This window comes from Prunus avium, chromosome 1 (genome assembly GCF_965620075.1).
Source record: "Prunus avium chromosome 1, drPruAviu1.hap1.1, whole genome shotgun sequence".
Classification (NCBI taxonomy): Eukaryota; Viridiplantae; Streptophyta; class Magnoliopsida; order Rosales; family Rosaceae; genus Prunus; species Prunus avium.
Window position 1 is genome coordinate 49,803,690 of NC_142284.1, and position 23,574 is coordinate 49,827,263.

Below are 23,574 nucleotides of genomic sequence, written 5' to 3' on the forward strand. Positions count from 1 at the left end.
GACTAAGCTCTTATTTTGAATGATAATAGATTAGGTCGGATGTTTGGGCCGAAGTATTCTTTATTAGTATTGTTAACAAGCTTATAAATCTGGCATAGTTATAAAGAATCTTGACTTGCTCTGATACTCAAAAATAAAAAATCTGGCAAGTTAACTAAAGAAACTGTATTCTTTAATAAATGAAATTACACCTTGTTATACGAATTACAGGTGAAAAAACCGGTCGAATTATACAGCGCCAACACCGTAATTCCCGCAATAATACGGTGCCGACGTGTACGCGCCAGATTGCACGCCTTTCCAATTAAAGAGTAAGCCCGCTTGGGCCCGCAATCGATCATCCAAGTCGCATTGAAAGAGAGAAACCACGTGGTCACCAATAAATATCAACTCCTCCTCCAACCTTCGATCTTTGTGTTTTATGCCAGCTCCACCAATCAGATATCCTCATCCCAATTTGACCGGAAACCGCCATGACTCGGTTGGCTAGCGCCGTCGTCCTGTTGTTCCTTGTCTCCCTCTCCGGTTTCGCTGCCGGTAGCCGGGACCTGATCGGAGACGTTTTACGGTTACCTTCTGAAGCTTCTAGATTCTTCGGCAGAGGCGATGACGGCCCTGATGAGCAAGACGACGGCACCGTGGGGACCAGATGGGCTGTTTTGATCGCTGGCTCAAATGGATACTGGAATTACAGGCATCAGGTCTTACTTTTACACGATATCATATTTCTTAATTCAGAAATATTCTTTTTTGTTTTTTTTTTTCATCAAACTTTAGTTGTTCATGGAATTTGAGTTATAATTTTGGATGTTAATTTCAATTTTTTTTTTCCCTTCATGTTTTTTGAATTGTTTGATATCTGAATTTGGGTGACCTCATATTGGAAAGTTTATGCTTGTATAATCTCCTTTAAATTTGACTTTCATCTTATCCAATTTCTGATTCGTTTACCTTGTTTGCTTTCGAATTTGTCAAACTAAAATTTGGAAGCTTGAGTTTGTTTTGGAACTAATATGAATTTAGCTCAAGCTTGTGTCTTTCTTATCTTCCTTGATCTCATCTCATTTTGACTAAGACAGAGTTTTAAATTTACATGTGGCTTGAGTTTGTTTTGGAACTCATATGCATTTAGTTCAAGTTCGTTTTATTAATTATTAAATTCCTTGATCTCATCTCAGTTTGAAACTTTGACATGGAGTACATCTCAAAGTTAACCATATTTGTATAGGAGCTGGATTTCTGTGTCACGGGTGAAATTGATACTTTTGTTGTGTCTATATCTTCATATGAATGTCAATAAATATCTTATTGGTTTCTCATATTTGAAAGCTAAGCCACCCTCATTTCTTGATTGATGTTTAACATGGACCTTTTTATCTTGTTTGTTTAGGCTGATATTTGCCATGCCTATCAACTACTGAAGAAAGGTGGGCTGAAAGATGAAAACATTGTTGTATTCATGTATGATGATATCGCTTATAACGAAGAGAACCCTAGGCCTGGAGTCATCATTAACAGCCCACATGGTGATGACGTTTACAAAGGAGTCCCAAAGGTCTGTTATCTTCCCCTCTAGGTGTTTACCTGCTTTTGAATTGATAGTTATAATTCCCCTCATGCGGTCAATTTTATGGTGGCAGGATTACACCGGCGATGATGTTACTGTTAACAACTTTTTTGCTGCTATCCTTGGAAATAAAACTGCTCTTACAGGGGGTACTGGGAAGGTTGTGGACAGCGGTCCAGACGATCATATTTTCATTTACTATTCTGATCATGGTGGTCCTGGAGTTCTTGGTTAGTATCAATTCTGCACATGACAATACTGATATTATTTTGCCCACATCCCCATATCTTATCTACTTACTCTTTCCCCAGGGATGCCTACCAGTCCATATATTTATGCTAACGATCTAATAGAAGTCCTGAAGAAGAAGCACGCAGCAGGAACCTATAAAAGCTTGGTAAGTTTCTAGTTGAACTGTAAATAGATGCTGCATTTACCAATAGAGTTGGACTAATTCGTAAAACTGCAGGTATTTTATCTTGAAGCTTGTGAATCCGGAAGTATCTTTGAGGGACTTCTTCCTGAAGGTTTGAATATCTTTGCAACTACGGCATCAAATGCAGAAGAGAGCAGTTGGGGGACTTACTGCCCAGGAGAATATCCTAGTCCTCCCCTGGAGTATGAAACCTGCTTGGGTGACTTGTATAGCGTTGCTTGGATGGAAGACAGGTATGCAGAATTTTTTCATTTTGTTAAATTTTCAATAAAGGGGTGGGAACAAAAGCAGCTTAATGTCAGCTTCATTTTGCATACCCTTGGTAAATAATAACAATTTCATCTTTCCCTAAAAGTGCATTACTTCTTTAGTATTGTCACTTTAAGATTTGCCTCAAAATATGAAGAATATATGAATTAGGTAGAAGTTTGAAACTGTATGATTTCATGCCAATTGTTTTTTCTTCTTTAATCCTTGCACTGGTGGTGTGGGTGTTTGGATTGTCCTTACAAGAGCAGTTTCTTTCTCAGGTTGGAGAATGAAACTGTTCAAATTATAATTTTTCATTTGAGATTTAACATTTTGACCTTGTGAACAGTGATGTACACAACTTGAGGTCGGAAACTTTGCACCAACAGTATGAACTGGTAAGAATTTGTCTCTTAACACATTGTTATGGAACAAATAGAGAATTTTTCTTCTTCTTTTGTACAGGAAAGAATCGCTTAGTGTCACTTGATAATTTAGGTAGACCAGCTGTTTATTATTGTATGTTTAAATAAATGAGATTGTCTGTATTTAGAGAAGTCTTGAGGGTCTGGCCAAGAAATATCTAGATGTGATCCTGCTAGTTGCTAATGTCAATTCTTTGATTTCATTATGATGGCCCAGGTTAAAACGAGGACAGCAAATGACAATTCTGGCTTTGGTTCTCATGTCATGCAATATGGCGATGTAGGGCTCAGCAAGGACAACCTCTTTGTGTATATGGGGACAAATCCTGCAAATGATAACTACACTTTTCTGGGCGAGAACTCCTTGAGGCCATCTACAAAAGCTGTCAACCAGCGGGATGCTGATCTTGTCCATTTCTGGCATAAGGTTTATCTCTTAATTTTTCATCCGTAAATAGTTATTTTGCCTTTTCTTTTAAATATCTAGTCTTAAAAGTTATGTACTAGTCATCATCAGTACTTATATTTGGAAGTATGTCATACTGTTAGATATTATGATTGATTTGATTAAAAGTCAGGAGAGATCGGTAATGATGATTGGGGAATACTCCATGTGTTCATTGTTTAAACGGTAACATATCATAAGTACCATGGAGGTTTTGGAACCATGCCGTGTGCCCTGCTCTCCTGTGAAGCTCCAAACAAAGCAGTAGAATATCTCTGCTTGGAACAAGAATTTTGAATACCAAAAATGGAATGAAACCAAGGTTTTGATTAAATAAAAGCCTTAATTGTTATGAAATTCTAAGGTTCTACTTCTGAATATTCTGTGGTTTTGTAACTATTTCTGTGTGTAAGCTGTCAGCCTGAGGATCTAAGCCCCTTGTTTTCACTTCTTTTCTTTTTCTGGATGCAGTACCGCAAAGCTCCTGAAGGCTCACCAAGGAAAATTCAAGCTCAAAAAGATTTTGTTGAAGCAATGTCTCATAGAATGCATATGGATCAAACCATGAAACTTATCGGGAAACTCCTGTTTGGAATCAAGAAAGGTCCAGAAGTGCTCAACACTGTTCGACCTGCTGGGCAGCCACTTGTTGATGACTGGGACTGCCTTAAGACAATGGTAATACTTCTGCTGTCCGTTTTCCCCTTAATGCTTTTAAAACTTTTCTGATTATATCTTGTTCTGCATATATAAAACAGATTTTCACAAATAATATTTGTGCCTGTGCCTGATGGGTTTGATGGGTTTGTTTGTGCAGGTGAGGAGTTTTGAGACATATTGTGGATCCCTATCTCAATACGGGATGAAACACATGCGGTCCCTGGCAAACATCTGCAACGCTGGAATGACAAAGGAGCAGATGGCTGAGGCTTCAGCACAAGCCTGCGTGAGCGTTCCTTCTAGCCGTTGGAGCTCCCTGCACCGGGGGTTCAGTGCATGATTTCAAGAATAAAAAAAATGTGGGATTTGAATAACCAATCCGTGGTCATCTCTACATGCAAAACATATCTTAGGAAAGCATTTCGATGATTGTTAATGTTATTCTGATTGCTTCAGTGTAACCTTGTGTAAATACAACTCAAGCCCCTGTACTGTAATGCACGTACGTACTGAATCTTGTAAGTAAATATTAGCATGTTTGTTGCGTATGAATACGTACCTGTTTGCTGCAGCCGGTGTACACATCAGGCTTTGGTTATATAAAACTTCGCAATTACGATATGCCTTTGTTTTATGTTCTCTGTGGTTGCTTCATTAAGGAAGTGAGCGGCTCGGCTCTAATTCTTGTCTGTCTCCAAATGGTAAATTGGTAATCTAGCTTTTCACCCAAAAAATAAAATAAAAAGTGGTAATCTAGTGGGCCTTTCATAAGATAATGTCATTATCATTGTGATTATATTCCCTGTAATTGAGTTTTTCAAAAATAGAATTAAAGATATCAATCGCATTGGGAATTGGGGAAAGTTAGAAATATTAAAGAGAATAAATGGTTATAAGAAAATGTGAGTATTTTTGTTCATCACTTTAATCCACTCAAGGTGTATACTCCATCATTCTCAATACTTGACATGTGTCCATAAGCATAATCATTATTACATAAATCAAAGTAAAAAATTAATCATGGTTATGCATAAGGACATGTGTCAACTCAAGTAGTAAGAAGCATTGTGAGCATACATCTTGGGTTAAAGTGATGATAAAAAAATATTTCCTATATTACTCTCTTAATTAATATAATTTATGGTTTTTCAAGAATTGAATGACGATTTTAATGTGGAAACACAAATTTCTATGCCTGATGTAAATTCAGGAATTGGAATGATTTGAATATCCATTTTTAGGCAAATGAACATGCCATGCTATAGGTGTGCCCAATCTCGTTGTGGAGAATGTAGGCGTACGGTATGAGAGCATGCGTCCAACCCCAAATTCCCTTTCTTCCTCACCTTGCTTGCTCCAACCTGTAGCAGCCAAAATGTAGGTAAGCAACAACCTACATTACGGGTCCAATAATGTACAATTTTGGCAAAGTCCAATTACTTTAAAGATGGAATGATTTGGTATAGTTAATGCTAATTGTATTACATATTTTAATCGAATAATACTCACCACTTAACTTGACACATGCGAAATTATCCTTACTAAACATGGAGGTAAAAATGAATATTATTATATGGCAGTGTCCCATCCCATGGTCTCCCAACAATCACAACCCAACATTTTCTTTTTCTTTTTCTTTTTTATTTTTAGAAAATACAACCCAACTTTAAAATATGATCCATAATTGCACATTGTCAAACCAACAGTGAAAACAAAAATTCATGGGGAGCAGGAACCGACGCTCTAGATTCAACAATTTTATTCGGTCAACACACAAATATTTAAGCTCGGCTTATTTACGGTCTATAATCGGCCATAGGAACCGGACATCAAGGACAATTGTCTGATAACGTTTAATCCACGACTCTGGTTAAACTTACCATGGTTAGTTCACTATAACCACACTACAACGAACCGGTTCACCAGAAAAATAAAATTAAAAATTAAAAATTAAAATAAGGTACAGGATGAATTAAAAAATAATTGGGTAATGCAAATTATTGCCACTTAACGGAGTAGTAGATTCTGTTAGATTCATTTGACGACGCGAAGAGGGGAAGCATAGTAAGAACGTTGTAACGGGGTTTAAAAGAGACGGAGCTGACGGTTTAAGACAGGGAGACGCGGGAGCCGTTGGATTGTTGATCAAGGGCCGATAATGCTCGGCGTTGGACGGTTCAAGTATGAAGGAGAGTGGGAGGGGTCGTATAAAGCCTGGGTTTTGAAAGGTGAGAGTGCATTTCGTTCCATCAAAACAACAAGAAGAAAGAGGAAGAAGAAGGAGAAAGAACCTCTCTGTAGTTTCGGCCTTCGGTTTTTCTTCTGCTTTAGAATTTAAAGAGGAATTCGGGGGAGAATTCAAAGCTTTTCTCTGAGCCTGTTGTGTGTTCGCGGGAGAGACAAGGAGAGAAGAGCTTGCAGAGGTTTGTGATGGAGAAAACAGAGCTCGATTTTGGTAGTTTTAATGTAATCTGATTTCTTAGAATGACCGGGTTATTTTGTGCAATTTCTGTTTTGCAGATACATTCACAAGAGCTTTTGGGGGAATTTGAAGTGAAATCAATCGATTTCCTGGGATAATTTCCAAGCTGGATCTCATTTCATTGAAATTTACAGAGAAAAGGTCGAGAAATCTAGTTTAAAGGTGAGGGGAGTTGGATTTGCTTAATTTCCTAAACGATTTCGTTCCCCTATTCTAACTCATCGTTCGTTGATTTTGGTTTCACAGGTACATTTCCAGGAGATTTGACCCCTTTTTTTGAAGAAATCTCAACTGGGGTATGAGATAAAGAAGAACAAGCATCTCTCATTCATGAGTGTCAGGGACATAGGCTCTAAGTTTCAATCATTTCGTTGATTTTCGGCTCTAGATTTGCATTTTGCAAAGTCAGAAGGCCTAGAAGAGCAAGATTGCCCAAAAGAAGCAAACTTTCTTTAGCAAATTCAGGATTGTAGCTGCTTGCGAAATCTCAGTATAACAGGTGCAGATTCATTTTCCGAATCCTAGATCAGTGAAATTAAGTATCGGGCTTAGGATTTCACTGGCGGATTTGATTTCCTTCCATTTTCGGCTCTTCGAATTTTGATATCTTTCTACTCAATTTGGTTTCTTCAAGAGGCTCTCACTTTTCTCTTCTTTTTCGTCATGTGCAGCAGAGTCCAAGCAATTGGTTTCTCTGTTTTTTGATTTTCGATGTTCAAAAGCAGATAACTTTGCAATAGAATTTTAAGCTTTTCAAATGAAGCCAGCTGAGTTCCTTGACTCTCTCTCTCTCTCGCTGGGTCTTACATTTGGATCCATCATGGGCTTGGAATCTTTGTCCATCATCTTCTTTCAATTTTCTGTCATCTGCCTTCTATGCAAGAATTTTCAATTTCAAAAAACTAATGGACCTTTATATTGGGGAAGGTTATCTCTTCTTCTTCTTCCTCCTCCTCCTCACTTCCATTTTAAAGGCTTTTAATATATTTTTCTGAATGATTTCCGTCTGTATTATCAGCATTGAAAAGAAAAGACCTTCTCTGCGAAATTTTACCCTCTGTTTTGTGAAAAATCTATCTATCTTTGGTGTTCTTTGCTGGCAGTCCGAAGTTTTTGTTTTTCCGAAATTCAAACACCAGCAGAGTACAAAATCTTCTGTTTGGTTCTCGGGAAACTGATGCAAGAAAAAACTGAGCTAAGAGACGTAATTGCTCAACTTATTTAATCGCAATTCGATGGAAGCGTCTGATTAAAAAGAAAATCAAAGATACAATTTTCATTCTTTGTCCTTTCCCTGCATTTTTTTTTTCGATCTTCATCTTCTCCGTCTGTTTGGGTAGGCCTTGATTTTTATTTGAATTTTATTTCTAGGCACTCGCAGTTGCAGAGAGCCAGCCACAATCCAATCCCAGATTCTCAGTTTTTGCCATTTCCGTCCCTAACTTTAATTATGAGAATTAACCGCGATTAAAATGTAAAAAACCATGTTAACCAACTAACTAACCGCTGTGATTAATTCTTGTTTTGGCATGGGTGGACAGGTGTACAAAAGGAGATGGAAAGGGACTGTCTTAGGCACACCCATACTAAAGACACCCACAATTCCAACACTCGAGACAGAACCGGAGGGGACGCCTCAGCCTCTCTGCTGTTGAGAGCGAGTTCCGATGCCATACGACACGCAACGACGTCGTCCGATTTCGTTTTGCAGTGGGGGAACCGCAAGCGCCTCAGGTGTATGAAGATCCAGGTCAAGGACAAGGGCAAAGACGACTCCGACGCCCCGGTTACCCGAACCACAGTCCGGGTCGACCGCCGGGTATTCCGACCCGATAAGGACCCAGCCAATCAGCCCTCCACCGCCGGTAACTCTAATCAGACGAATGGGTATTTAAATCTCCGTCAACGGCCGTTATCTCCGCAGCAGCCGCCACTTCAGCGTGTTCTCAGGTTACCACTTGCACTTCACGCTTTTGCTTTATCTAAATCTATATCTATTGCTTCCACGGGACGTCGTTTCGGTTGTCCTGCCATTTCGTTAACGTGTAGTTTCGTCGTTTTATGGGGTAATTATGGTGGCGTTTTGTCGTTTAAATTAGTGGCGGGTGGGCCAGGTGCGCGGGTTTTGTCATTTAGTTATTTTGGGTCTTGTTGCCTACGGTTATATCTGTACAGTTTTGGTGCGGTTTTTATATATACCTTGATCTCACCGTCAGATGCATTATCTGTACAGTCATAATCATCAGATCAGGAGATTTTATATACAGAATTGCTTGATTTTAGATTCTAGATTTGTGAGGGAAAATCTCAGAAGATTGCGTGGCCAATTTCTCTACGTCTGTGAAGGTCAAAGAAAATAATTTTGTTAGGTAAGTGTTTGTTGCTTTGATTAGATTATTTCATATGCAACAATAGAGTGATTGCAAATTCTGTTATCTTCTTCCTTGTTTGGTTGAAGAGAAAATCTTGTTTGGTTGAAGGGAAAATCTCTGATTTATCCTTGTGCAAATTTGTCGCTTTAGATTGGATTGATTTATATGAGTAGGACTGGATAAATGGATAAGGCTAGACAGCATGGAATTTTGTCCCACACCACTGGTTTTTTATATTCCTGGCCTGCCATTAACATGGCTGTTTTAATGCTTAATGTGTAGTTTAATGAAATTTTATCGGAGGGTTTTTGAGATTAGGAGTTTTAATGATGAAAAATGGGGCCGAATTTGTTGTGAGGCTTATCTTAATGATCCACTCTCCAATTGGTCAGGTGGGTGAAGAGATGTAAAAGCCCAGAAGGAGAGCTCATGCTCATGTAGTCATGTAATCTTTTTGGCTTGGTTGTGCACAACATAAAACACATTAACATAACAAACAACTTCAATTAGAGAAAGATATAAAGAGTCTTAGTGCCATAAGGTCGAGGATTTACCCTCACATTCACGGCAAGAGTTCGACTCTTCCTTTTTTTAGGATGGGGTATTAAGTTGATGATTTCAAGCATGATTGATTTGATCCTAGTTTTAGTTTTCTTGTTTGGAATGAATGCCTTATTTATTGTGAATCATTGATTTGTTATTTTATTTTAGACATCATGTTAGCGCTGATTTGATCATAAATCTAGCATGATTAGGCTTGAGTAAATTGAATTCCACTAGGACGTGTAGCAGGCTTATTTTGCTCATGGTCACACCGGATCGGAGCTCCACTGCATCTTAGAATGATAGCATCCGATCCATAACGACCGGTACCCTGATTCCATGGGCTCATTGGAAACAGGAAATGGGCAATTCCTATTCCACGTGTCCACCGAAAACCAATTCATCAACCCCGTTTTTAGCCGTCGGATCATTGATGGATTAGGCAACGGGTCCACTCCTTCCACGTTTCAACACGTGTTCCTTAACCCCCACAAAAGGCACTCTCAATCCAACGGCTAAAATCCTGCCTAAAAACCAGCTGTGCACGTTATACAGTACATCACATCCCTGTCCTCTCTCTCTCTTTCTCTCTCTCTCTATAAAATATCTGACTTTTCATTAAAGAAAAGAAAATTAACAACTCCCTCGTTTAAAAGCAGAACACAAAGGTCCCCCAAAGAAGCCAAAAACCACGCTAATTTTCTACGCAAAACCCATTACAAACTCTAAGCCTCTCTCTCTCTCTCTCTCTCTCTCTCTCTCTCTCTCTACACTACCAATCCACCGATCTAGATCGTCCCAAGGTCATTCCCGTAATTTCACAACTACCCACATAAATTTATTTTAATTTAATTTTTTGCCCAAAAAAAATCATTTATTATGTTTTGTGCCTGCTTTTTAATGGGTTTATTGAATTGAATTGAATTGATTTGATTTGATTTGATTTTGATATGCGTATCTGAATTGTGTAGAAACTCAGAGACCACAACAAGTGCCATGAGAGGCCAGAGCAACGGAGGCTTGAGGGGAATTGCATCACCCGACAACAGAGGGGGTGCGCACGATAAGAAAGGCAATCACCACCACAATCACCACCACCATAATAATGAGAATAACAACACCAAGTCTGCAGCTTCTTCGGACACGGCGCACGATAGTAAGAAGGGGGGAGGTGGGTCTTCATCGGGAAGCGGCGAAGCAGCGTTGGCGCCACCGATGATCTGGCCGCCGAAGTTCGTGATTGCTTTGACCAACAAAGAGAAAGAAGAGGACTTCATGGCAATCAAAGGGTCAAAATTGCCTCAGAGACCCAAGAAAAGAGCAAAGTTCATTCAACGCACCCTCAATGTAAGCTCCTCTATTTTCCTTTTTTAGATACTTTACTTATTAATTAGTATTAATTAAAATTAAGTAGTTTTTTTTTTCTTTCTCTATTTTTTAAAATAACACCATTGCCTTGCAAAAACAAAACAAAACAAAACCCAGTTTGATTTGATTATATTTATATAGTTGTTTGACCTTGTATTTATGCAAATTGTTGTTGTAGTGACAAAATGTGGACTAGCTTAGAAAGGGTAGAATGCTTGGAAGGAAAAGCAAAAAAATTAAATTTAAAAAATTTAAAAAAAATGTGGGTAAAGCATGTGGTAGGGTGGAAATAAATAGAAATTTCTGGTATTTGTTTAATTTGGGTTAAAAGAAGCCAAATAAGATTGCTAAAGTGACAGCAAGAGCAAGGGATACACGTGTCCGCCAAGCCATCTATGCATATACCTAATATGCCTAAAAGTTTGTTTGCTGTCCGACTGGAATAATATTAATAGGACGATGGTTTGGGTTAAGATTAAGTTCTAAATTATTCGTAATAATACGACAATGAAGTATTTTATTTAGGGTCGCCTTGTTTAGTGGAAAACTGATGTTACACGTGGCAATACATGGTTGTTGCTTTTGGGTTGGTTATTATGGTGATGGACGGTGCATGGAGTCTCATGTGGCCGCATGTGATTTAGTGGGCATCAGTGGACGTTTAAAGCAAGTGGGCCTTAATTCTTTACTAACCGACAAAAAAAAGGGCATAATGGGTCCAAACGGACCCTGGGCCTGTAACCGTTGGTTTTTATTTTCTTGGTTCTTTTGGAAATAATATACTAAGTGGTGAGGGCATATAGGTATTTTCACTAGCTCTTAATTATGCTAACTGTTTTCCGGGTTGGACCGCACTGTCAACTGCTGAGCACAAAAGCATGAAAGCACAACGCACAACGCACAACGCACCGTTTTCGTTTTTTAAGTTCCAAACATAGCAAACTCATCAAAGTGCTTGTCAAAAAGCCTATCCAGCTTTTTGCCCATTACCTGAAGCAAAAGGGTTCCCTTTTGCCAGTCTGTTTTTGCTTGTTTTGGCCTCTGCCTTTTAATTAGCTGGAAGATCATTGTTCTAATTAGTTTTTTATTTTCTGTAATTTTGTTTTATAGCTGGTAAGCCCAGGAGCATGGCTCTGTGATCTGACCCTAGAACGGTACGAGGTCAGAGAGAAGAAGATTTCCAAGAAGGTATTTTATTGAGTAATTTTCTTCAATTCAGGGCCTAAATCAAATTTCCTTAATTTGCCTTTAATATTGATATTTTTATGCATTTTTGTATGATGCTGCAGAGACCAAGAGGGCTAAAGGCGATGGGCAACGTGGAGTCTGACTCTGAATAGAAAGGACTTTTAGTGAAAAGACTAATATAGCATTTTCGTTTTTTTTTTCCCCTTCTTTTTTTGAAGGTATGAGAAAAATGTTAGAACCTTTGTAAAATCTTCACCTTTCAACCATCAGAATAATGAATGGATTCATTTCCGGTCCTGTATACAGAGTCTTGTTTCTCATTTTCCTACTAAGTTTGTTTAATCATAACAAGAAAGAAAAAAAAACAAATCATCACTTCCAAGCACACGAACAAATGAAATTTCTCTCCTTCGAACCCTAATTGTGGAAAATAATTAAAATAGGCTTCAGGGATGTAATTCCAGTGGTTAGTCATGAAATGATATACAATCCAACAATTTTTTATTTTCTTTTCAACCTACAACACATTTTCTTATGTCATGTAAGAAAAGGAAATTAACGGTGTTGGATGGTCGTCCAAGCGCACGTGACTGACTTATGATTGTTCATATATTTATATACGGGTCTCAATCTCACATAAATCAATGACTTACGGTGGAGGTGCTGCTCATCACTCATGGGCAAAATCAATTTCAGACTTCACCATCCGAGTGAAAGAAACTCGAGACTCGATCGCTCTCAAGATGTGAAGAAAATCACAAAATTGACTCTTGAGACGAGATTTGAGACTAGTTTGAAAGTTACTTTCAAAAAGGAAGAAAAAAACAAACCATAACTCCCTTTAGCTGACACACGTAACGTAAAACCACAATATATGAATTTGCAAAGCTGTTAAAGATACATATAAAAATTTAGCTAAGACAGGAGAAAAACCAAAACCCCAACTCCCTAAAGTTACCCATTAGCAAATTGGAGGGCCACGTCCAATTTATAATGATAAAATAATATCATTGTTTAGTCGCATGATTTGTGGATGCCACTTTACATTATGTGGCCTCCCTAATTGGTATTTTGATGTGACACGGAACACTTAACGCGGTAATTTAATTTCTTAACGTCATTGACAATTTCAATGAAAACCCATGACTTATCATATCGGGCCACCAAACCAAACCCAGCTGAATTAAACTATTGGAAGAGGAGAAAACATTCCTAATTCAAATTAACATTCATAATTCACCATCATTAACGTCAAGACTTTAATTAATCCCCTTAATTATGCCACGAAGAACCATAAACACATTTTAAGAACGACATCTGTTCTGTGTGAGTTTGTGGAGACAGATCCACCACCCACCATCCAGCTGGTCCTCAAAGGCAATTCTAACGTTACCTGCAGGTCTTGAAGACAAGACGAAGATTTTTCAATTTTAATTAGCACCCAAAAAATAGTATGGATAATAACCCCGATAGGCCCTAAATATACCCTTACCCACTGGGGATATTTGTCAATAAACACTGACCATTGAAATTAGTGATTTTTTCCAAGTCTGTGACCCAGAGCTTATCAAATTATAAACTCATTAAGTGTTGCAGTTGGAAATACAGCTTTATTCTGTTAGAATAAATAAATAATTAACACCGACTTGGATACGCCGGTTTTTTGGAACATTATTTTTAAGGAAAGTGAAAATAAAATAATTGAGATCTGGAATTGTCATTTGCCGCTTTTTATTTGCAGTGAATGAAAATGAAATAACAATTTGGATATTAGTTAATTTTGATATCACAAGCTAAACAAACAACATTCTGAAAGTAACTCAAGCATCAAACACAGGAGGAGGAGGAAGATGAACGAAATAAAATCAATGAATTATTTACTCATAATAATGATAATAATCGAAATCCACAAATACAAAACCCATAGTAATAAACCAAGTGCATTATATATGTAGTCTATGCATCACAAAAACCCACGTGACGCTGAAAATCCTATAGATCCATAATCACCAGCTACTAAAATGACAAACACTACTAATAAAAAACCAAATCAGAAACCCAACCGCTCAATACACAGCCCCAACCATAGTTGCAGTAGTAAGCGAAGACTCAAACCCTGAGCGCAGATCCGAAGACGATAGCGGCGAAGGCGGCGGCGAAAGCAGAGATGAACGACGGGGATATGGAGGCGGATGCGGAGGTTGGGCTCGGAGCTGGAGATTCGGCGGCCTGAGCGGCACCTATGGCAGAGAGGACGGTGACGAAGACCGCCATGAGAGCCACGAGTGAAGTTGCCTTTGAGACTGCCATTGTTGATTGGTGTGAGTGTTGTTTGTGCTTCGGAATCTAGGGTTTTGGGAAGACGCAGAGAGATTGAAGCACAAATATCAGAGGTGGAATGAAGTAGGCTTGAGGAACGTATTTATAGCGGGGATTTTGGGCTGGGGCGGGCAGCCTGGGCAGCTGCCCGGTTCTACAGGCTGGCTACTTGTGATTGGTTTGGCGCGACAGCTCACACCGCTGGTCTGGTAAATTTTTCTCTGTGGGCCCCACTAGAAACCAGCGTCTACGCGGAGTCGTTTCACACGCGATTTTACCTTCGTCTGAAACGACGCCGCGTGCTCACATTCCTTAACGAAAGGGGTTTTCGCTTCGGGGCCGAGTCGACTCAGTGGAGAACATATTCGCAAGAATCTTTTAGCTTGCGACGCGCGGATCAGATTCTGTCCGTACGGCGTCAATTGAGTCACATCACAAGATGAACGGTCCAGATGAACACGTGGGAATGGAAGAGGTTATAACGGTTTCGCGGTAAAAAAATTTAGTTTTTAATTTATTTTTAAACTTAAAAAATGGCCCACAATGCGCAATCAGGGAGATTACAGCGCAGAAAACACAGCGAGGATGCGTGACTTTCTGGTGAGCGACTCGATGGCCAACGGGCGATCGACACGTGGGATTTCGAAAAAGACAGGTTTTTCAATTGCAAGGAAAAAGATACGACAGGTGTAGGGTGGGATTTGGTTCTGTTGCTTCTGATATTTTTATTTCGCGGGATTTCCAGAACATTCGCTCGGCATTTTGCGTTTTGGAGTTGAGGGGCGCACATGCGTGCTGGTGAAGTTACCGTAATGCCCTTAAGAGTGATTGGGTGCGTGTCAATTTTATATTCACGTTCATTATGAGGATGCCTATGATTATTTGCTTAAGAAAACCAAAGGAATGTGGCGCTGAGCGGTTTTGAAGTCCATTAATGTGTTCCAGGGCTTTTCAACATTTTGTTCCATATTCCATGCCGTGCCCACTGGCTAATGGGTTTGATGTGGGCCCAACATATTCTTTCCTCGTCAAATCCAAATAAAGAGGCCGAGTGTTACGGGAGCTCCTATAATCCGGGTCGGCTTTTGTCGTCGAGATTTCAATTCAACTGTCTAATAATAATACTTTTAGAGTGCTGCTAAACGAATCCTCAAATTAACTGAGTACACTCTACTACCAAACTATTTATTGAATCACTAATTTACTCTAATATAAAATGATCAAAAAGGATATATTGAATTGTGAAACAAATGTAATTTTAAGAATACACCATATTCAACTAAATTGGACTTTTTTTTTTTCTTTTTTTTCTTTCTCTTTTGGGTTTGTTTGTTAACCTCAATAATAATAAAAAAAGAATAATTAGGGAGGGACCAACCATAAAGCCAAGCAGGATTAACAAATGTGTCCAGAGATGGGTAAGTTAAGAATTACCATCACAATGTCTGTCGGATCCATATAGAATTGCAGAATTAATGACAATGATGATATTTCTTCTGAAAACTTTTCAAACAGAAGAAAAAAATATGAGTCCTAGACTTGTAAATCCGCATACAAAAAAAAGGTTCCAGGAAACCATCTGCATTTGTTTCTGAATTTGAATGAGGTTCCAGCCAGCCAACCAAGGCCGGCAACGCTGCAAATTTAAAGGCGACACTATACTATGATTCCCAGTTACTCCACTTCACACTGTATTTTAATCCTTGACCACCAAATGAACATGCTTATGCTTGTTCTCAACTCTAAATCTGGAGCTTGAATTGATCTGGCACCAAACAAGTAATATGATTAAAAATAATTATGTAAAAGTGGAGCCAAGATCAATAGATAACATTTAATTGAAGGTACTAAATAAACATTGCATAGGCAAACCCTGTGATTCTTCAATAGCCTTTAGAACAAGTTTTTTCAGTTTCCTCATCTTCAGGACTCCGTCATTCTGCACCATTTGAGTATATATATACAAACAAAGCTGTTTTAAGTTTTTATAATGGTGTATTAGGAGTATTTTTAGTAGTTAAATAGGGTGTACTTAGATCATAGGGTGTACTCAGTTAATTTTAGAGTTCGTTTAGCAACAATCTACTTTTATTGATCGAACAACTATTAAAGACGCCCTCACACAAGTGGTACGAAGCATAAATGGGCATGTAAACCATAGAGGACCAAGCTATAGAACCGTTGACGCACGTAAGTTCCACAATACTGTTAATATATGAGCGCGACTACGAGTAACTGTTAACCTAGAGTCGGAGAAATGATATTCAAATATAAAATATTTTATTCTAATGTCGATTTCTGAATACAAAAATGTGAATTTGATGCAGTGCTAAATAAGGTGTGCTACTTCTCTATACATCTGATACTGTTGTGGACAGGGGGGTTTGGCCAAAGAGCTATCAAGTGAACCTCAACTAATAATAATATTACATCTGAGGTTGAATTCTATGATGACAAATAATACACACCACAAACAGGGAATTTTGCATGCTCTTCGGCTCAAGAAGTTTGATTTGACTGAGGGTTTATGTGTTAGAAGCCCAAAAACTTTGGTGCTAAATGCAGAAGAGGTTCCATAGCACTTGGAGCAAATTTTCTTCCAAAAAGAAAGCAGATTGAAGAGTTCCGGTCGTTGTAAGTGCAGCGATGACCCTCGAGCATTCTCTTGAAGAATTCCTCAGTGATATCAGCTCTTCCAAAGGTAGCTGGGTGAGGTCCACCCCTTGACCAATCCACCCAAGTGATGCTTCTGTTTGCTAAGGAATTCCCTGCTTGAATGGTTAGCATGGTGGGGAAATAGTGCTCATCAACGTAACATGCGGGTCTACAGAACATTTCAAATTTTGGGTAAAATGTTGTATCTTCGACAATGCTGATGGCAAGCTTCCGGTTAACTTCAAACCATTGGGAGCCCTTGCGCCACTGGGTTATATTCACTTCAGGTGCCATGTTATTATTATAGCGTCCTCTCCCGAATGGCCCAGGGTCATCAAATGCACCGATGAAGCTGTACTTGGATTTCATTAAGTAGTGGTAAATGACACTGAAGTTATAGAGCGGAATGCAAGATTCGGAAACAAGAATGAACCGTTCATTGGATATGTCAAGCAATGCATTAGCAAGGAGCCTTCTCTCAGCATCACACATACTCATTCTTCCCCACTCAGAAACCTGCACAGCAGAAAACCAGAACTCTTAGCAGATATGTAAGAGATATTGCATAATATCTATCCAGATCTGAACAGCAAAAATTTCTACAACAGCAACCAAGATGACCTCAACGAAATTAGACAACACAAGTTACCCTCAAGCTACAAAGCAACAACAATATAATTTTCCCTGGATACTCTCTATATTTGAAGCTACTAACTGCGGATCATGAGTTTCTCCTCTGTTCAAAACACCCAGGTTAAAAAGTAAAACAAGCAGAGATTTTATGGAATATGTTCATGAATCTGAAATAAATACTTGGTATGCTTCTATACAAGCTTGAACTCTATCACAAAGCATCATTCACATAAATAATTAATTTCTTCCTCATAACCTGAAAGCAGATATCATGACAGTACTGATTGTGGCACGAGAACAAGTCAGGAATCAAGAACGTAGATAAATAAAAAAACATCAGGACTATGTGAAGAGGTCCAGAGTGCCACCCAAGCAGTCAATGCCTTTACATCAGCTGTTCATCATGTATGAATGCATTTATGCATCTGCTTTTTTCATGTTTATAAACACAGGTGTTGTAATAGTCTCAAGATCCAAAAGTTAGCAGCTGGTGGAGTGGACCAAGTGGAGTTTCACATGCAGGATTGTCAAATTCATGGAATAAAGAGTCAAATCCATTCACTTAGTTGCGTTTGCACTTGACACAAGAGTCCATGGAACAAATAGGGCGACCTGCCCTCCCCAAGAGATGGTCTATATATCCTACATCACTGTAATTCTCCATACACATCCCAAACATGATAAAACTGAACTGTTCCTTTCTACCAACACACGGAAAGGTAGTTTTAACCCTTTCTTTGATGATCACCAAAAATTACCAACTCTTGGAAAGATGAATTCCGGATTTCATCATGTCTTAAGCTTCACATACATAACCTGACATTTTTAAATGCAAGAGACCAGGGTGTGTGCTCACCACCACAGAGCAAATATAGAAAATCAAGATGTGCAGAAAGTAAAAACCAGATAAACCAGTGATGGAGAAATAGATATCTAAGAATTTACCACAAAATAAAAAAGATTTTTTTTTTTTGTACTTGCTGAAGGATGCTTAGTAGAACATGCAATCTCATAAAAGGATAAAATATCCATACCTGGCTAGGAATGTGTCTCCCATAAAAAACGGACGAAGAGTGAAAATGAGGTTGAAATGACGGCAGTGAATGAACGTAGATCGAATAATATCCTTCATGTCCCTTCAGAAACCTCTCCCAAAGGGGTGCCAGAGGCAACGGCCCCCTGGTCAAGAACATAAATGCAATCTTTGGAACTCTCTCAAAAGGATACTTCTTTATTCTAGGCATAAGAGATGCCCTCCACAATAATTCCTTCTCAGTCATAGTGTGTTGAAGATTTGATGGCGGCTTAATCCACCGGTCCAAACCACTCGGTTCCTCATAGCATGGCTGGAAAGAGGACGTGGCCGTTGTCATCACCCCGTTAATTCCAAAATGACGAATCGTGAATATGCTAATGACTGAGAAAGTAATACAGAAAAGCAGAAACAGCACAAATAACTGAAGTAGCCTTATCGGCAATGCCTTGGTTTGGTTTGTCCTGCTAGTAACTCCGGGGTCCTTGCCTTCCTCTAATGGCACAACCCTTGATTGCATGGTTTGCATCTTGATTAAATCACTGCACCAAAATCAATTTCTAGCTCTTCTGATTACTACAGAGTACCTCCAAGTCTCAAAATTTTGGACACCTATTGACTTCTCTCAAACAAGAAAACCCAGAGTCCAAACGGTGAAGTGAACACGAATTTAATCATATTGGAATCTGAATCACTCAGTTTTCTTCAAAACTACAACCCCACCAAATAAAAACACACTCTGGACAGATCTGACACTAATACTACAGTACTGAACACATATTGCGTAAAAAATCTTAACTTTAGCAAATGGGTTCTTAATAAACCGAGCTTATATCAAGGATCTAAGCTAAGATCATACATATATGGATCGAACTTCTCTTTCACCAGAGAAAAAAGTATGACATACCATGTGACTTTTGAGGTTGAAAGCTAAATTGATGAAGACGAATGAAGGATTTAGATCCTTGTATTTGACTGCTTGAATTGCGCCCAAGAATATAGGAAGTGGTCAATTGGATGAAGAACAAGAGAACAGAAGAAGGAGGTCACGCAGAGGAGACTTTGGCGGCAGAAACAAAAAGTTGCCGTGACCAATAATAATGAGAGTTTGAAAAACTTGGGGAGATTTCTTGACCAACTGAGTGTGCGCGTTGTGTGTGAGATGAGAGAATTTTGAGGAAGACGACGACTGTGTGATGATCTGTAGAATCTCAAGTTTTAAGAATGTCTCTCACACGGCGCGGTGCGAGTGAGGAGGGAGAGGGGGATCGAGCTTGTCGGCTAAATTGGGAGTGTGATATAGAAACACCCATCCAGTTTCATAGCTTGGAGGAAAAACGAACTTGCCTTATCTGTTGCGTGTGTGTATTTTTGGGTAAATTCATTAGTTACTGAAAAGATAAAAATGGACCTCGGGATGGGATGCTACTAGCTTTGATTTTTCTTTTTCTTTTTTTAGTACAAGTGATAGTCTCTAAACTAAATGGGAGAGAATTTCTCTTACACACACAACTATGATGCTGTGAGAATTCAAACTTGAGACTAGTCTGCAAGTTAAAGCTCTTTTCCACACACTAGATCCTGTTGGCAATATACTTAGATTTTAAGATGGGCAAATAACACTAGAAACTTTATTTTTTATTACTAATTGCAAACACCCTATTGGAACACGTTTCACCCTATTGGAGCATAATTAGCATCAGAGCAAGAAAATCAACTATTTTTCAACCTCATAGCCACATAAATGAACAGATAAAAGGATAAGAGTACAGAAGCCGAAGTACAGATGTAAATGTAATTATTGGTTAGAGATTGGGTTTAGTTTAAACAAGTTAATGAGGCTTTGATTGATTGTTGAAGCTTAAAGTCTTATTGTGGTGGAGAACCCAATTGTATTAAACAATGTAATAAACACGACGTGGTGTAGTTGGGCAGACCGCAAGTCTTGGCCTCTAATTAGGTGGGATTTCAGTTCTTTCACCAAACCAAAGAAAGCCATGAGGAAAGCTAAAGAAAGTCTAAAGGTAGGAGCCATATGGAGGATCAAATCTGCCTAGTAACCAGTTGTATATCCCCTTCTGTCTACAACACTTTACATTACGTAATTGGTTGTATATTTCTATTCTATCTGTTTACAACAATCGTCATGTTAGGTAATGAGTGTTGTTGACAAGGGAATACAAAATCGGAGATAGCTAAGATTCTCTCCATATGTAGAATCTAGACCCACCTACAACCGCATCTAAGATTCCCCCAGCAATAAGGACACAGGGACAGCTGAGGATCCAAAATGGTTCATATACATGGGGTTCCCGATCCCGATCTAAACTTTGTTAAAAATAAAATTGATTGGTTGGTAGAATCAACCACACTAAAAAACAAACAAGCAGTTTTAACTCGAGAGAGTAGAATCATAAAGCCTTTGCTGCTGTGAATGGTGATCCTGCAAAACGATTCATGACGTAACCATGATTTGCAAAGAAAACCGTCCATGCATTCATTTTGAACGTGTGATATAATAACACGTCGTATCAACAATGAGATCCGTGAAAACTGAACAATGTCACAACATTAGCTCTGTAGTTTGCCAGTATATCTACTGTCTATGAAAACGCCAAAGTTGAAGACTAATACTAAGATGCTACAGAGCGTTTTCTGCTCACAGTCACAGCACATGAAACAGCCAAGATGTAGATGTGTCTATCTTATACACAAAGGAACAGTTAGCTTCACATGCCAAATTCTATATACCATGGCATATTTCTTGTAGCATATACCACTCTACTTCACCACAAAAGTGGCACGGAGGTTGGAAACCATAACTGGGTACTCTCCCTTCTCATCATATTCAACAAAGTCCCCTCCTGACAAGTCAACATGGTCAAATTTTGTCCCTTCCACCTACAAGAATGAACACTAGTTTAAGTTGAAATAAAGATGCATCCAGCAGAGTCGATTGCAGTACATAAATAAGTAGAACTTCCGAAAATGAAAACTAGAACTTCAAAAATCGAACTATTCTCCTATTTTCAAAAATTCAACAACAATTCAAATGCAAAAATTCAATTGACTGGGGCCTCTAGTAATTCGTTTTTCACTCCTTGTTTCTTTTTCTAAATTTCATTATCAATCTAATTTTCACTTTTATTCTCCTTGGGGTGGGGAATGGCGATAGGCGGGCATGACACTCCTCCTGGCCAAGCAGAACAGTAAAAATGAGTTGACATTTGTTGACACCATCTCTGGTCCAATCCGCATGGTAGGCTTCCATAGTAAATCTAGTGTACAAGACAATTATACTGTTTGTGGGATGCCCTTACGTCAGAAAAATAAAATATCACTATTTTCTGCAGTTCCCACCTCTTGAATATGATATGCTCATCAGATGTACTAACCTTAAGACCTTTATGCTAAAGGACAGAGACCTGAGCTTTCTCACCCCAAAAAGAAAGGATCAGAACTCAAAAGGACAAAATACCAAAATAAGCTTTGAAAGGCGCTCCCACATTATGGAATAGGATATGCAATCCTTAATGCTTAATGTACTATAAGTACAAACAAGGAGAGTTAAGAAGAGAAGAATAAAAGAATTTATACATATGCACTGAAGTTCATAGGAGTTCCTGAGATTTAGTGCTTAGGAATGCTCACACGATTACTATTTATAAGATCATTCAGCTCAATGGTCCCAGCAAAAGTCATTTTCCATCCATAAGTACAATAAGAAAGTTTTATACAATGTACTACATAATTGGAAGTTGATGTGTGAAGAAGAGAAACTTACAGATTCAACCTTCCACCCACCAGCAAATACATAGTCCACAGGCTCATAACCCCTGCACTCAAACATCATCAAGGGGGAAAACTTCCTTTCTTCACACATTTGCTGGGTCAGTGGTTTACCATGACCTGGCATCATTGTCAGAGTTCCATCCCTTCCACAAAACTTGCACTACAAGGGGAGATGCAAATCACCACACATATACAGCAAACTTAACCAGAAAATATTCGTTCAAAGATAAAACATAAAGGGAACAACCCCCATATCCATGAATTGAAGATATGCAATAGTAATAACTTATGTCAACGTAGTTGACTCATATGTCATCAAATAGAAACTGCACAGAGAAATGTGTTGGAACCCACATATGTAAACTTTAACCAAGAGAAGAGAAATGAAATCCCGATAAAATCTCAAAGTTGTCGCTACAATTAGGCACCCAAACAAACAAAGCATTTACTCAACCAAACAAGCATACTACAGAAAACACAAACTACCATAACTCTTCTGTTCCTTTCCTTCTATTTCCTCAGAAACTAAATATACTTCAATAAGCTCTTAAATTCCAAAGCCCATTGAGCAATTAGTAGAGAGAGAGAGAGAGAGAGAGAGAGAGAGAGAGAGAGAGAGAGAGAGAATGGTTACCTTCTGAACAAGATTAACGGTTGCCTTGCCCGACGGAAGAGGAACAGTCTCGTTCAAGCTCACACAAGTTTCCCTCTGGCTCAGCTCTCCACACCTCTCACATTTCAACTGCAAAATCACAAAAAGAATAGAATCATGTTAATAATGACTATATCAAGCTCGGGAGACTAAGCGACGAACATCGACATCAATTTTAAGCTATAAACCCTAGAAATCTGAACACGAACACAAACTATAATGACAAAATCGACTGCATTTTTGGAGCAAAAAACTTGACGAAAGGAAATGAAGGTGACCTTGAAGAGATAGGAAAAGTTGGGGTCGTTGCAGCCTTCCTGGGGCTGAAGGTTCGTCAGGTTCTCGAGGTCCGCAGCGATCTGAAGTAAAAATTTCACCATTTTCGATTTGGCGTCAATCTCGAAATACACACCGCGTCTTTGTCTCACTGTGTGTAGAGAGCGGCAGGATGAGAAATAAATAAGGGGGGCTTGGGCGACGAATCGACGCGATCAGTTACACGGCGTCGTTGTGCGGAATTTCATTTTTTTCTCCTAACACGGGGATTTTTAGCTCAAGTTAAAGACAATTTACCATAAAATCAAATCATCTTTTGTATCGCTTGTATTAAAAAAAAATTATATTATATGAATTATATACATGATACAGGTTACTTGTGATACCTGTTACAAAGAGAAGTTTGATATGATGAAAGTCTTTAAGTAGCAAATGTGATTTAAGTCAGTTAGTCAAAGTAGTGTATCCGTCTTTTTTTA

At 38.7% G+C, this 23,574-nt stretch overlaps 4 protein-coding genes across 5 annotated transcripts; 2 read left to right on the plus strand and 2 right to left on the minus strand.

The window, feature by feature from the left end:
* Positions 1-371: 371 nt before the first annotated feature.
* On the plus strand, positions 372-4,403 carry LOC110744816 (vacuolar-processing enzyme). The gene is made up of 9 exons (XM_021944833.2): positions 372-701; positions 1,391-1,555; positions 1,641-1,797; positions 1,879-1,964; positions 2,037-2,236; positions 2,602-2,650; positions 2,895-3,104; positions 3,594-3,800; positions 3,940-4,403. The coding sequence occupies exons 1-9, from the start codon at positions 474-476 to the stop codon at positions 4,120-4,122; spliced, it is 1,485 nt and encodes a 494-aa protein (XP_021800525.1). The 5' UTR covers positions 372-473; the 3' UTR covers positions 4,123-4,403.
* Positions 4,404-6,009: 1,606 nt separating this feature from the next.
* LOC110744817 (uncharacterized) lies at positions 6,010-12,036 on the plus strand. The gene is made up of 7 exons (XM_021944834.2): positions 6,010-6,205; positions 6,303-6,426; positions 6,511-6,763; positions 7,806-8,214; positions 10,151-10,526; positions 11,658-11,735; positions 11,837-12,036. The coding sequence occupies exons 4-7, from the start codon at positions 7,820-7,822 to the stop codon at positions 11,885-11,887; spliced, it is 900 nt and encodes a 299-aa protein (XP_021800526.1). The 5' UTR covers positions 6,010-6,205; positions 6,303-6,426; positions 6,511-6,763; positions 7,806-7,819; the 3' UTR covers positions 11,888-12,036.
* A 4,276-nt stretch (positions 12,037-16,312) lies between these two features.
* Positions 16,313-19,705, minus strand: LOC110744823 (glycosyltransferase BC10). 2 transcript variants are annotated; one of them, XM_021944842.2, is made up of 3 exons: positions 19,283-19,705; positions 18,377-18,917; positions 16,313-17,225 (listed from the first exon to the last, which is right to left on the minus strand). In XM_021944842.2, the coding sequence occupies exons 2-3, from the start codon at positions 18,902-18,904 to the stop codon at positions 16,587-16,589; spliced, it is 1,167 nt and encodes a 388-aa protein (XP_021800534.1). In that variant the 5' UTR covers positions 18,905-18,917; positions 19,283-19,705; the 3' UTR covers positions 16,313-16,586. The 2 variants fall into 2 exon arrangements, with proteins under 2 accessions (XP_021800534.1, XP_021800533.1); XM_021944841.2 differs by having other exon boundaries at positions 18,377-19,704.
* A 1,142-nt stretch (positions 19,706-20,847) lies between these two features.
* On the minus strand, positions 20,848-23,268 carry LOC110744826 (uncharacterized). Its single transcript, XM_021944847.2, has 4 exons — positions 23,098-23,268; positions 22,802-22,909; positions 22,160-22,327; positions 20,848-21,276 (listed from the first exon to the last, which is right to left on the minus strand). Exons 1-4 carry the CDS (start codon positions 23,197-23,199, stop codon positions 21,157-21,159), a joined length of 498 nt encoding a protein of 165 aa, XP_021800539.1. The 5' UTR covers positions 23,200-23,268; the 3' UTR covers positions 20,848-21,156.
* Between the last annotated feature and the right edge of the window lie 306 nt (positions 23,269-23,574).

Bases quoted from the DNA above. Each gene is read 5' to 3' on its own strand.
- LOC110744816 (XM_021944833.2), top strand. From the start codon at position 474: ATGACTCGGTTGGCTAGCGCCGTCGTCCTGTTGTTCCTTGTCTCCCTC. The intron at 702-1,390 runs GTCTTACTTTTA...TTGTTTGTTTAG, and splicing joins ACTGGAATTACAGGCATCAG to GCTGATATTTGCCATGCCTA. The intron at 3,105-3,593 runs GTTTATCTCTTA...TTCTGGATGCAG, and splicing joins TTGTCCATTTCTGGCATAAG to TACCGCAAAGCTCCTGAAGG.
- LOC110744823 (XM_021944842.2), bottom strand. From the start codon at position 18,904: ATGCAAACCATGCAATCAAGGGTTGTGCCATTAGAGGAAGGCAAGGAC. The intron at 17,226-18,376 runs GTATGGATATTT...TCTGCTGTGCAG, and splicing joins GGAGACACATTCCTAGCCAG to GTTTCTGAGTGGGGAAGAAT.
- LOC110744817 (XM_021944834.2), top strand. From the start codon at position 7,820: ATGGAAAGGGACTGTCTTAGGCACACCCATACTAAAGACACCCACAAT. The intron at 10,527-11,657 runs GTAAGCTCCTCT...TTTGTTTTATAG, and splicing joins TCATTCAACGCACCCTCAAT to CTGGTAAGCCCAGGAGCATG. The intron at 11,736-11,836 runs GTATTTTATTGA...ATGATGCTGCAG, and splicing joins AGAAGAAGATTTCCAAGAAG to AGACCAAGAGGGCTAAAGGC.
- LOC110744826 (XM_021944847.2), bottom strand. From the start codon at position 23,199: ATGGTGAAATTTTTACTTCAGATCGCTGCGGACCTCGAGAACCTGACG. The intron at 22,328-22,801 runs GTAACCATTCTC...CTCCCCTTGTAG, and splicing joins CCGTTAATCTTGTTCAGAAG to TGCAAGTTTTGTGGAAGGGA. The intron at 21,277-22,159 runs GTAAGTTTCTCT...TCATTCTTGTAG, and splicing joins GTGGGTGGAAGGTTGAATCT to GTGGAAGGGACAAAATTTGA.